General features: G+C 34.7%; 1 protein-coding gene, 1 long non-coding RNA gene and 1 pseudogene across 2 annotated transcripts; 1 reads left to right on the top strand and 2 right to left on the bottom strand.

Annotated features, from left to right (window-relative positions):
- The first annotated feature begins 3,182 nt into the window (after positions 1 to 3,182).
- Positions 3,183 to 4,767, top strand: LOC18016191. The gene is made up of 4 exons (XR_002899510.1): positions 3,183 to 3,323; positions 3,407 to 3,694; positions 3,942 to 4,226; positions 4,364 to 4,767. It is a non-coding gene; the product is annotated as an uncharacterized LOC18016191 (long non-coding RNA).
- Positions 4,768 to 11,050: 6,283 nt separating this feature from the next.
- LOC18016295 lies at positions 11,051 to 12,023 on the bottom strand (annotated as a pseudogene).
- Positions 12,024 to 13,353: 1,330 nt separating this feature from the next.
- On the bottom strand, positions 13,354 to 14,163 carry LOC112086421 (zinc finger MYM-type protein 1-like). The gene has a single exon (XM_024155335.1). It carries the CDS (start codon positions 14,161 to 14,163, stop codon positions 13,354 to 13,356), a length of 810 nt encoding a protein of 269 aa, XP_024011103.1.
- Between the last annotated feature and the right edge of the window lie 191 nt (positions 14,164 to 14,354).

Genomic DNA, 14,354 nt, shown 5'->3' with positions numbered 1-14,354 from the left:
TCCATGACTCTCTTTTGCTACATTCCAAGGAAAATGCAACTCTACCTTTATTATACGTTATCCTGAACTTTTGAATGAATGATCCACGATTAAGCTCCAAAAACCTGTTCACCAAACTGGGCAAGGCTGCTCGTAAACTGTTCATATTGAGGAATATACTAAATAGTGATAAATAAGAACTAATGGGTGAAAAATGAATATATTTTGTTCCAAACGAGTGATCGATGAATGAATTTTGTTCTGAAGAACTAACCGTGGATAGATTGTTATTATCCCATAATCTAGGGCATAAGTCGAGTAAACGTAGAAGTATATACAAAGCTGCGACAAGGAGACAACGTTTAGGATTTTATTTGTTATTTATCAAAAAAAAAAAAAGAGAGGCTTTGATTTACGATCATGAATCATCAATAGCTAACTTTATTTTTTCTGATTGTATCATTTTTAAATATCTATGTATTGTTTTCCAAAAAAATAACAAATTTTTACTCATTTTTTTTTGTTGTTGTAAATATTATGGATGTGAATTCTTAATGTCCTCTCTACCAATCCACTCGTCAATGGTAGAAAATATAGTACTTGCTTTTAGCCAGATGAACATTCCATGATTAAAGAATCCAAACAGAATTAATAAGAATAAATCTCAATTAGATGACATTTTAATCATCGAGTTTTTTGTTCCCAGTTAAAACCTTCTCTAGTCTGCAAGGCATAGCTGCAATTTTCATAAGAAAATATTAACTGAATGAGATCAAAGCAATAAATGTTGAATAATTTGGACTTTAAACATGTACAAATCTTCATCCATGGTTAATTAAAGATTCCAAACAAAATTAAGATAATTAAGCACATATGAAGAAGACATTATCATCCAATAGTCTATATGTGTTTCAAGTTAAACCTAAAAAGCTTTTCATCTAAAAAAGTAAAATAATATAAGCCCAATTGCGCTTTTCATAAGAATAGATAATTCCTAGCTAAACTAATTTTCAATAACAATGCTCATGTCAACAGAAAAGAATTTGACATAGAAAGCTTTGTGGATGTAAGAAGTTTCTTGTAGCTCTCTGCCTCTTGATATGTCGTATGATAAGAATATGTGCTACTCAGAGTCAGCTTCTTGAGGACTGCTGAATTCTCAAGAAAGTAATTTACTAGTTTAATCCCAGTTTCCCTTATTATCTGTTTGTTAATCTTTAACAATATGTGCTACTCAGAGTCAGCTTCTTGAGGACTGCTGAATTCTCAAGAAAGTAATTTACTAGTTTAATCCCAGTTTCCCTTATTATCTGTTTGTTAATCTTAACATACTCCAGAGTCGATGATAAACACCGAGGCACATTGGTTTAAAAAAAGTTGGTCCGAAAAGACACTACAAGAAAAAGTGAATATTGCTACGAAAAATTGTGACTAAATTGTTTTGTAACAATGTTATGACGATTTTCATACAAGATCATGACAAAATTATTTAGTCATAAAAGCGTTACATTTCGTCATAATATTGTGACCAAATTAAATGTTACAAACTTTTGTCACCAATTGTGACGTTTTTGTTATAAAATTTACAGTCACAAATCTTGTTACCGATTTGTGATCAAATCTAGTAACTAAACTATACGATTTTTGTGACCAATTAAGTCACTCATAATTACAAATGTTTTGTAAGTATATCGTCACAATTAGTTACTATTTTATTGACTTTTAAGTTTGGTCATTGATTGCGACATAATTATTATTACTTTGTGACATGATTAAAATCACACATTTATTTAAAAATAAATAAAAAATAGCTCTAATTCTATAAATATGAAAGAAAACCAATTGAATGAATTTTTTATTCTAATTTTTTTTCTTTCAGAAAACCTTGTATCTGACCAATTGTTGCTGAAAAAAATAATAATATGTATATGCTGATTTTGAGAAGTCAAAGATGATGTTATATGTTGAACATCATGGATCATTAGCATTACTTATCTAATATGCTAGTAAAGTTTTAGGTAAGAGTTTATGAACAGAAATAATAAATGTCAAATAACCAATCAGTGAATCAAATATTTTTAGTGCTACTAACAATAGAAATATAATATTTTTTTGATTGATTAATGTGTGTGATTTAGGGTATATATTTTTATTTTTATTTTTATCTCAATTGAAATAAGAAAATGTAAAAAAAAAATTGTTTTATACTAAATACACATAATAGAATAGAAAAAACTATTACAAAATAAAAAATAAAAATAAAAAGTTAATTAGTGTAGGGTATAAGGGTGTAGGATTTAAAATATATATTTTCTATTTTTATTACAAAGAAATATAAGACTTGTTTTGGATGACTGAATGTTTGATTTGTAAGATGTTTTTTTTCTATTTCTCAACTTCAAAAAAAAAATACAACAAATTATTGTTACATAATAAAAGCATAAAATAGAATAGAAAAACTATTAAAATATATAAAATAAAAAATCAGTTTGTGAGTCTTTGATTTAGAGTTTACGGCATGTGATTAGGGCTTAAAATGTAAGGGTATATGGTTTGAAACACATATTTTTATTATTTTTTATTAATAATAGAAAATATAATAATTTTATAGATTAATAAATGTTTGATTTAGTGTATAGGATTCACACTTTCAAGAATTGTTTTTTATTTCTCAGGCTTAAAAAAAAAGTGCAACTGATTATTATATCATAATAAAATTATAAAATGGAATAGAAAAGACTATTACAATATAATTATAAGAAGAAAAAGTTAGTGAATATGTTATTTATAGTTTATGGCATATGATTTGGGGTTTAAGGTTTAAAGTACATGGTATAGGATATATAGGTTTTGATGATTTAGGGTTTAAGGCATAGATTTTGGGGTATAGGGTTTCAGATTTTTGACGATTTCACAACTACAAAAAATTTAATCATTGCAAATCACTTTAAAATATTTAACTGCAAAATTTTAATTTAGTTAGAAAATAATAAATTTATAAACTCAAAAATATAAAAAGATTTATTCATTAAAAACTAAATAAAAATGAAAAACCAATGTAGAGAGATCACTCAGATCAATGACGTGGTCATTTCTCACCCCTTCCTTCCTATTCCTTTCCTTTTTCCACCATAGATTGCTATTTTTCCCATAAAAAAAAATATATCTATGTAAAAAAAATGATTAGTCTCCACAATCTTTTCTTCCTTGGCGGCGATTTACACAAAAAATAGGAACGAAGAAGAATGAACCCATGAGGAGAGAAGAAGATTTCTCTGGAAGAATACATTGATTTCTCCTACTCTAGAAAGTCCATCGACTTCACCATCTCCTACCTCAATTAGGTTATTTAAAACGATTCGATATTCCGTCTGATTCTCCTCGATCGTCATCAGTTTCTTACCTCGAACTTGTGCCATCTCTGTAGATCGTACATATGCAAGGTTTCCGAAAGCTGCACAAATGGAATAAGGTAATCACCGATCATCTCTTAAAATCAAAATCCTTAGAAATTGACAAAGTGCTTCAGATCTGTGACTGAAGCAGCAGCGATATCCTCCTACGTCGCAACCATTCTAACAATTTCCAGTTAAGGTTTTACTATTCCATAATCTCACCTTCCAAACTGTTTTTCATTTCTTCTTCTTCTATGTTGTTACAACTGGGTTGATGAATTTCAGATACATTGGGTGCATAAAAGAAAGATAGTATTAAGGTAAAGGAGACTTTGTATCTTAGTCGATATTATGATGATTAAGAATCGTGTGGTCATTACTTTATTAGTCTTTGTGAGATATCAATTGATTACCATTTAGAAGCTTTTTAAAATTTTGCCACTTTGTGAAAAAAGACATCGTGTGTTGCTTGCAGTATTTACTCTATTCGACTTGCTCAATTATCTTAATGCAAATATTAGAAATGGATAACCTGGTTTGATTACATGTGATGTGAAACTTTGACAGGTTTAGAAGTTTGGGCCAAACAACCCTAAGGACAAAGAGGATATTGGTTCACATAGTGAATTGTCGTCATTATAGTGAATTATTCTTTTGTACTTTTCGATTTGAAAGATATTGTTTCAGTCTCTTAATTTGTATTGAATTACAACCATTTGAAGCCAGGAATGTACTCGCCACAAGATCTATCTCAACGGCAAATGAGATGACAGAGGAAGATGACCAATTGGGTGACCAGATTCATGAATTAAAGGTCTCCTTCTTCGTTAAATATTGGTGCTATGTTGGCGGGTATAAGTCACATTCAAATCTCATTTTAGATTTTGGTTTTGTTGTCCACGCTATAATTTTTTTTTTTGGGCTGATGATGTGAGAAACTTTTTCAATTTAAGTTCGTAGCTTTATTGATTTGATCCTTATGGTTATAGGTGAATACAAGATCTTGAAAAATGGAAACATAAGACGATATATGCCAGAACAATTGGGGAGGCTCTTCCTCTTATTCTTCAAAGTTGCGTGAGCTGGTTTCTTCAGACGGAATCCAGACCCTGGGAAGATGCTTCAATCTTGGATTACGAGATGGGTATTGACTATTAAGCCAGGTTTACTTTAAGACCAAATGAAAGCTTCTTTGGGCAAAGACAACAACAAGTTTGAGATTTCCTGCAAGGCGTTAAAGGTCAAGCTTGAGATCCTATGACGATGCTGAGCAACCTGTACCTTATTCACAAGTTTATATACAAAAGTTGTATAAACTTTTTTTTTTATTACGTACGTTTACTTTGTAAGACTGGTCATTTGTATCATGGTTTCATTTATGAAAATAATATAATAAACTATTGCATTTTTGTAATATGTCAATTTATTTGGGGATTTGCAACTAAAGTTTCGTAATGACAGAATTGGGACATTGTAATAGTCACGAAATATGACAGTTTTAAGACTGTTTTTTAGTATGTAGGTATAACGAATAAATAACGATTTTCTAGTCATTATTTGTAACGATTTAGGACTAAAGTTTCGTCAAAATGAATGACAGATTTGGGATATTATAACAGTCATAAAATATGACGGTTTTGAAACGTTTTCTTTACTCTCTAATTGATACAGTTTTAGTTACTTCAATTTCTTGTCACTATTGATGACGAAACAGTTACTAGATATATTCGTCACAACGAATGTGACGTTTTTGTTACAAATAAAAATTTGTGACGACTGTATTGTGACTGTTTTTAAAAAACATCACAATTCCGTCACAATAATTTTAATTGCTACGAATTTGTGTTTATTGTGACAGAATATTTTGTAACAATATAGCTATTTTTTTGTAGTGAGAGGCAGACACATAAGTAAAAATTCCTGCAAACAAAGAAAAGAAAAGACTAACTGAGTTTATATATCATACAATCAAACTTTAAGATCTTAGGCAGATTATTAGATAATCGTAAAAAATGGCTTACCATGGTATTGTTTTCTAGAACAGGAGAGCCTGAGATGAGCTTCTCCATAATCGAAAGACCATCACCATTCATGTAATCCATAAATAAGCAGTATTACCACTGCTGTAATAATTGTTTTCTAGATGCATGATCTTGAGACAAGGTGGAGAAACAACAAACTTGGGGTCTTCAAAATCAAGCACTTACTCTTACGAGCTTCAAAGACACCAATGTCTTGCTCACATAAACATACTTAGGCATGACATGTATACTAGATGGTGGACACACTTCGTTTTCAACATCTAGATGTTGAACTCCGCGATGAACCACTTCGGCTAGCAACTCCATGACTCTCTTGCTACAGTCGATGGAAAATGCAGTTATTTCATAATTTATCTTGATCTTTAGTAGACACGATCCAATGTTAAAATCCAGAAATCTGTTAACCGAAATCCGTAAGACTTCTCCAAAAGGAAAGAAGTCAGTAGCGTTGAAGTCCAATCCGGAAAAATTTAGCCAGAGAGTATGAGAGTATATAAGTTAACCGAACTCCGTAAGACTTCGATAAAACGCTTGTGTCTACGGAATCTTTAGTCATAAGGTATGAGAGTATATAAGTAAGAAAACAATCAGCAATTCGCTGATTCTATCACAACCCATCCTTAGAGCATCCATCAAAATCTTGATCAGACCCTAACTCCTAAGGCTTCTCAATTTTATTACAAAACTAGGGTTCAAGGCGATTAAACGTATAAATCTAGGGAGGAATTTGGATCTGAAGAACTAACCTTCTCGTAGGCCTTTGAGTTTCTCAATAATATCCCAAAAATTTAGGGCTTAAGTCGATGAAACCTATGTAGAAGTACAAAGCTACGACTACGAGACAAAGTTTAGGGTTTAATTTATCAGAATACAAAAAGTTTAATTAGGGGTTTGGGGCGGGAGTTTAAGCCCAAAAGGCCATGAAAAATCTTTACTAATAAAATGGATTGTTTAGGGCTCCTAAGACTATCCTGAAATAAATTAAGAATTTGAAGATACACAAATTCCCTAGGTACATCCATTTGTGCAAATGTTTCACTTAACTCATTTTCTTATATGTTTTCTCTACAAACATTGCACTTAATTCATTGCGATAGACAGATTCCAATTTTTCCCATTTGCAGCTAGAAAACATGTTATTTATAACGTTTGACATGCTCTTCTTCAATTGACTTCAGCTTATACTATGCGAGCAACAGCATTGTTTTGCAATAAAACTTTTATGATATTAAAACTATCCATGTGTCCTTGATGAAGATTTTTTGTTGGAACATAAGAGGCCTTAATGGTCGTAATAACCAGGTTGCCGTATCTCGGTGGATGGCTATTAAGAGGCCTTTAGTAGGGAGTTTTTTTTAGTCGTGAGTGCGGGAAGAAATTTTTTTGAAGGTTATGTCCCGTGTCACTTCTGGTTGGCGTTTTGATGATAATTACTCTGGATCGGCTCTTAACAGAAGAATAATTGTGGTGTGGGATCCTGCACTATCTCTGATCGTCTATCTTAAATCAGATCAGTTGGTCATTTGTGGGGTTTTAAACCCAGCTAATAATCAGTCTTTTACGGTCGGGTTTGTCTATGGTAGGAATTTGGAAGAGAAACGGAGGGCATTATGGTCTCTACTGCAGCAAATTGCCTCCTCTCCTCTTATATCTCATTCTCCATGGCTTGTTGTTGGCGACTTCAACCAGGTCTTATTATCCTTTGAGATGTACTCTCTTATTCCTTATTTTGTTTCCTCCCGAGAAATGTTAGAGATGTAAGCTTGCTTTTCTTCTAGTGGTCTATTTGATTTGGCTAGTAGGGGCTGCATTTTCACTTGGACATATAGACAACTTGCAAATCATATCTCGCGGAAGTTGGATAGAAACTCTTTGTAATGAGTCTTAGTCGGATTCTTTTCCGTTATCCTCTACCATCTATGATGCTCCTGGTCCATCGGACCACTCTCCTTGTATGGTCCATATCTCAAATGCTGAGGTTCGAAGGAAGACTCCTTTAAGATTCTTTACTTTTTTCATGACCCATCCGGATTATCATGAGCTAATCTCCGAGGCATGGAATTACTCTTCTTATGAGGGGCTTCCGATGTCAATGCTTTATAGAAGGCTGCATGAAGCTAAGTATTGTTGTCAGGCCAGGAAGTCGTGAGATTTTTGGGCTGCTGCTGAAGAGTCTTTTTTTAGACAAAATCGAGAATGTGATGGTTGATGAAGGGTGATTCAAACACCCGGTTTTTCTTCAAATCAGTCAGGGCTAATCTCTCGAAGAATGTTATACATTATCTTAGAACTGATAACAACATCAAAGTTACCAATACCTCTCAGTTGAAGATTATGGTGGAACAATATTACTTCTCAGTCCTGGGCTGTAGTAACCCTTTTGTTACTCCTCTCACTGTTTCCCAGATCCAGGCTCTTCATCCTTTTTGCTGTGATCTCAGCTTATCTCAGGCTTTGTCAGCAGTTCCCACTGCTGAGGAGGTGAAGGCAGCGCTCTTTTCTTTGCCTAAGAACAAAGCGCCTGGGCCCGACGGTTTTATCGCAGAGTTCTTAACCTTTTTGTGGGAGCTGGTTGGTTTGGATGTTGTATCGGCAGTTCAGGATTTTTTCCATTCTTCTAGCTTGTTGAGGCAGGTCAACACTACTGTTATATCCCTCATTCCCTAGCAAATTGGTGCCGAGAGACTCTCTAAATTTTGGCCTGTGTCTTGTTGCTCTACAATTTACAAAATCATCTCTCGTCTTCTTTCTGCTAAGATTAAGATGTTTCTTGCTGAGGTCGTCTAGAGGAACCAGGTGGGATTTATTAAGGGTCGGTTACTATGTGAGAATGTGTTATTAGCTTCTGAGCTGGTTTCTGATTTTCACAAATCGAGTCCTACTACTCGTGGGTTCCTTCAGGTTGATCTAACTAAGGCATATGATAGTATTGATTGGAGATTTGTTATTAATATCCTCTAAGCATTTGAGATTCCTTCGGTATTTATGTCTTGAATTAAAGAGTGTATTTCTACTCCGTATTACTCGGTTAACTTCAATGGTGAGTTAGCTAGATTTTTTCCTGGGAAGAAAGGATTGAGGCAAGGTGATCCGATTTCTCCCTCTCTCTTTGATATCGCCATGGACATCCTTTCTAAGACCTTGGATAGAGCTGTGGCTCTTAACAGGTTCAGGCTGCACCCCCTTTGTCTGGATTCGTTGGTAACACATCTCAGCTTTGCTGATGATGTGCTCCTCTTCTTTGATGGATCCTCCTTATCGCTTGAAGGCATTATGGAAATATTGAAATTTTTTATTAAGCTTCTAATCTTGTAATTAATCTTCAGAAATCCTTCTTATTCCTGGATGGATTCTACTTTTACCACCCTCTTGGCTTCTCGGTTTGGCTTTGCTGGGGGCTCTCTCCTGGTAAGCTATTTAGGCTTACCTCTAATGACACAGAATATGAAACCGGCTGATTACCATTCGCTGATTGACCGTAGAACGTCATGGCTTGTTCGTCATCTTTCTTTTGCTGGCCGCTTCTAGTTGATCAGATTAGTGATTTCAGGGATGATCAATTTTTGGTGTACAGTCTTTCTTTAACCGAATAAATGTCTAACAGAAATGGAAAGACTGTGTAACTTTTTTCTTTGGTCTGGAGCTCCTAACTCGGCTTGAAGAGTCAAAAGTTTATTGAGAGTCAGTGTGTACCCTGAAGGAAGAAGGTGGGTGGGGACTAAGGCGCCTTGAGGCTTTGAACAAGTTCTTTGGTTTAAAGTTCATCTGGATCCTCTTTACCAATGCTGGCTCCCTATGGGTTTCTTGGATTCAGAAGGTTCTTGTTTGGGATAGAGTTTTTTGGGATATCAGGTCTAATTCAGGAGGCAGCTGGATCTGGCGGAAGTTGCTCAAGTTGAGAGATTTAGCTCGTCACTTCTTATGTTGCATTGTTGGATCCGGTTCTAGAACTCGGTTCTGGCATGACGATTGGACGAATCTTGGTCTAGTAGTCCTTTTTGCTGGTATTAATGGTTCGAGGATTACAGGTATTCCTTACTCAGCCACAGTTTCTAATGCTGTTCGTGATAGTGCATGGCTGCTTCCGCGGGGACGTCATCCAGTCAGTATTTTACTTCGTGATATTCTTCGATCCTCCAGGGTTAGTGCATGATATGGAAGATATCTTACAATGGCGCTATAATCCCTCAACTAATCCTGGTCTGTTTTCTGCTTCCAAAACTTGGTCTGCTTTGCATCCGTCTGGTCAACCTGTTTCTTGGTTGTCGGTTTGGTTCTCTCATTCCATCCCCAAGCACGCTTTTATTCATTGGGTGGTAGCTAGGGATCGGCTTCCTACTCGTGAAAGACTTTGATCTTGGAGATTGCCGGTCCCTGTTACCTGTTTGTTATGTAATGCGACACCGGAATCTAGGTCGCATTTGTTCTTCGGATGTATCTTCTCTGTTCAAATTTGGAAGGTCGCAGGGTTGGATCGGCAAGCTTCGACTCTACGTCTCAGTTCTACCTCGTCGAGCATGGATTCATTTCTCTCTACATGGTTTGGTTACTTTCAGTTTGGGAATGACCCTGCTCCTTAGGGCGTTTCCTCTGCTCTCTTATTCTCTCTTATATGATTCTTTTTTTACGTTCTCTTCGCTATGTATTCTGCTCCAGATTTTAGGCTATGTTTCACAGCCGTTGCTCACCTGTTAGAGCATGCTCTCTTTCTCCTTTCTCCCTCAAGCTCATAAACGATGTACTTTTTGGTGTGGACCAAAGAGAATTAAAAGTTAAAAGGTTTTTTTTTTTTTTTTTTTTTAAACTATCCATGTGGGAAAAAATAAGGACAAGTAACATAACTAGACTAATGACCAATTGACCAGATAAGCACCAGATTTTTGGAAATAAAAGTCACTTTGCAGAGGTTTTTGTCAATCTAGTGTTCTGGCTTTTCTTTGTATAAGGATGATCCAAATGGTTTTAACTCAAAACATTAGGAAGAAGTTTATCTTTCCTATTAGAAACTTATTTTCTTTTCATATATGATAGAGAATGCAAATATATGTATATAAATATATGAAATTTTGCGTGCGCACATTTGTATTTGACTCGATTTCTTCTGCGTTTTTTGAACAGAAAGAGTCACTGAAGCTGCGAACTAACATGTAACAGGAAAAAAAAATTCTTGTACTGACCGATTCAAAGGAAATCGATGACCCAACAATAAAATGCACAATTTGGCTTTTTTCTTAAACCAGTTTAACATTGCATGATTAAAGAATCCAAATAGAACTGTAAGAAGAACATATCCCAAGTAGACACTATTATCATCAGAGTTTTTAGTTCCCAGCTAAAACATTCCCTAATATGGAAGGTCTAGCTGCAGTTTCCATAAGAAAAAGATTAACTGATTGAGATCAAAGCAATAAAAGTTGAATAATTTGGCCTTTAAACATGTACGAATCATCATCGATGGTTAAACAATCCAAACAGAAGTAAGATAATTAAGCATATATCAAGAAGACATTATAATCCAATAGTCTCTGCCTCTCTCAGTTTATACCTAAAAATTCTTTTATCCTTAAAATGCAAAGCATAATTGCACTTTCCATGAGAATAGATATTTCCTACAGTGATTTTCAGTGACAATACTCATGTCAATAGAAGTGAAATTTGACATCTGGGAGAAAGCATTTTGGATGTAAGAAGCTTCTTGTGGTTCTCTGCCTCCTGATCGGTCATATGAGAATATCTGATACTCAGAGCCAGTTTCTTGAGGACGGCTGAATTCTTAAGAAAGTATTTCACTAATTTAATGTCAGATTTATTTTTCATGAACACTTTGTTAATCTTGACATACTCCAGAGTCGATGATAAACACGGAGGTGCTTTTCTAAAGACAAATTTCTTTGGCTTATATAAAACAGGAACATCCTGGAAACACACACACACACACAAAACAACCTAAGTGTAATTAAAACATCAAATCAAATTTTAAATAGATCTTAGGCAGATTTTCTAGATAATCATGTTGATTAATGGCTTACCATGGTAAGATCTTCAAGAAGAGGAGAGCCTGAGATGAGCTTCATGATAATCAAAAGACCATCAAAGCTCAAGCCGAAAATGTCTTCGAGATGCATGATCTTGAGACAAGGTAGAGAAACAACAAACTTGGGATTCTCAAGACCTACCTTTACCAGCTTTAAAGACACCATTGTCTTGCTCACATACATATACTTAGGCATGAAATCTATAGCACGTGGTGGATACGTTAATTCGTTTTCAACATTAGATGTTGAACTCCACGATGAACCACTTCTGCTATCCACTCCATGACTCTCTTTCTACCATTGAAGGAAAATGCACTACTTTGATACTTTAACTTGAACTTTTGTAGACACAGTCCGCGATCAAACTCCAGAAATCTGTTCACGGAACTCACCAAGGTTTGTCCATGAGGATGGACGTCAATGGCGTTTAAGTCCAACTTTGAAACCTTTAGCCACAGAAACTCCCATCTCTTCGATAAAATGCTTGTCTTAACGGAATCTTTGGTCGAAAGGTATGAGAATATATGAGTTAGCAAACAATCCGGCAATTCACTGATTCTATCGCAATCCATCCTTAAATTAGAGCATGCATCAAAATCTTGATGGGATCCTAGGGCTTCTCAATTATACCACAAACTAGGGTTCAAGGCGATTAAACGAAGAAATTGACGGAGGTTGGATCTGAAAAAACTAACCGTATATTTCGAATGGCCGGAGATTTTGTTATTATCCTAGGGCGCTGAGTTGTAAATCACAAAATCCAGGGCTTACACGTAGAAAATAGAAATAGAAAGCTAGCTACGAGACAACTTTTTTTTGTTCGAGACAAAGTTTGTGGTGGTTTTATTAGCGGGAGCTTGAGCTTGTTTCGGCCCAAAAGGCCACGAGAGAAACATAATAAGAACAAAAGCGAGTTATTCGTGGTTTAAGGTGAACCCAAGGTAAACAGTTTGTAGTTGACTAGCTCGGTGCATGCACTAGTATTAATATAATTATTAAAGTTTTTTTTGTTTGTCGATCCAATTATTTGAGTTTATCAATCGTTAATATGAAATAATCATATGAGTTTGTAGAAATCAAAAGTGGAATCTGAGTCCAAAATATCTTTTATGTCCAAAGTGATGACAAGCAGTGGCGGAACTAAGTTTGTTGGAGGGGGTCAACTGACCCCTATAAATTTTATAAAATTTCAAAATTTCAAAATTTCAGTTGATTTTGTAGAAAATATTAGTATTAACCTGGCAAAAAATATATAATGTATTAGTATTGATTCCAGTAGAAAACATTTCTGGTTTCGCCATTGTTTGAGCAAGCATGCTGTCATATGTCCATTGCTAGTTATCCATGATTAATTTACTAATTAACCTATTATGAAGATCTTAGAATAGGCTACTGACAAGAGAAATCAACATTCCATTGGCATATAATCTTTCATTAGCAGTGATACTGATACAATGCATAAACTGATTTCCGTATAGTTCCATTTTCTGTCTACCCTAAACTGAAATAGCCTTTGATCACTCATTAATAAAATAATTGAATCCACACATTCTTATCTCAATTCGTAGGTGTGATATCCAACAAACAAACTAGTCATCAAGCCAACTTGTTTGAGAATGTCAATGAAGGTGATTTTTTTCCGGGTGATGTTTCTTTTTAGTTCTCCTTTGAAGCAAGACATTTATCAAAAAGATGAGAGTGTAGAAGATTAAAGGAGAGAAACATAGATCGATGAAAGAACTGCAGGGCCGGATCTGAGATTTTGGGGGCTTGAAACAAAATAAAAAATGGGGGCCGCTATTCTTTTTTATAAAAAAAAAATTTAGATAAAAAAACTTTTAAAAGTGCGAACGTACTAATATTAATGATACACAAGTAATCCAAAAAAAAACTAATAGCAATCTATGGATTTCGAAAAATAAGTTTTCTTATATTTTTCTCCACAAAATCATTTATCAAACTTTGGTAGTCAAGCTTTCCAACCATATCTCTCTCAATTGACAACATTGCCAAACCATTCAGTCTCTCCTCTGACATAGTTAACCGCAAGTAAGACTTTATTAACTTCAGCTTGGAAAAACTTCTTTCAGCCGAAGCAGCAGAAACTGGAATAGTTAGCATCACTCTATATGCAATCCACGTATTTGGATAACCATGACCTTCAAATCTTCTTAAAAAATCTAACACTTCAACAGCTTTCTTGATCTCAGTTGGCAAAACATTTCTTAGAATTTTGATCTCTAGATATAAATGATATCCATCAATGTCTGAATTGGCACCATGTTTAAGAGAAGATTCAAGGTTGATACATTTTGCCTTCAAACTATCATCCGTTGCCGATTTGAGCTTATGTAGATCAAACAAAAATCCAAAAGTTTTTTCATACTCTTCAAATTGTTCAAACCTTATTTGAAGAGATACTATAGCTTGATCCACGATTCTCAAGAAATAATCAATCTTAAACTTCTCTTCCTCACTTAGCATCTCAGATTCATCATCTCTTTCTACTGCTTCATCAAAATGCTTCTTCCTTTTAATAATGCGCTTTCGTTTCACTGAAAAGTCTGGTTCGATATCCATAGACTCTGCAATAATCTTAGCTTCTGCTTTTGCTTTTTCAAATCCAGTTTCTCTATAGTTTTTCAGAAACGATACTAACCCTTTCAATTGAACAATAGCATTATCAATATCAATATGCTCTGATTGCATCATCTTACTTACGGTATTGACGGCGAACAGAAGATCATACCAAATAACCATACCAAATAAGAACTCAAACCCTCCAATTCCATGAGTTTCGCTTGTGGCAAGAGCTTCAGCATCGCTACGAGCTCCAGGATCATCACAGTTTTCTGCCAAGTAATCCAAAGCATCTCTTATTTTTGGAGCTTGAAATCGAATTG

This window comes from Eutrema salsugineum, unplaced genomic scaffold (genome assembly GCF_000478725.1).
Source record: "Eutrema salsugineum unplaced genomic scaffold, Eutsalg1_0 scaffold_20, whole genome shotgun sequence".
NCBI classification, from domain to species: Eukaryota; Viridiplantae; Streptophyta; class Magnoliopsida; order Brassicales; family Brassicaceae; genus Eutrema; species Eutrema salsugineum.
This window is presented reverse-complemented; position numbering and strand designations above follow the sequence as displayed.

Excerpts from the sequence above, each read along its gene's own strand:
- LOC112086421 (XM_024155335.1), bottom strand. The coding sequence starts at position 14,163 with ATGATGCAATCAGAGCATATTGATATTGATAATGCTATTGTTCAATTG.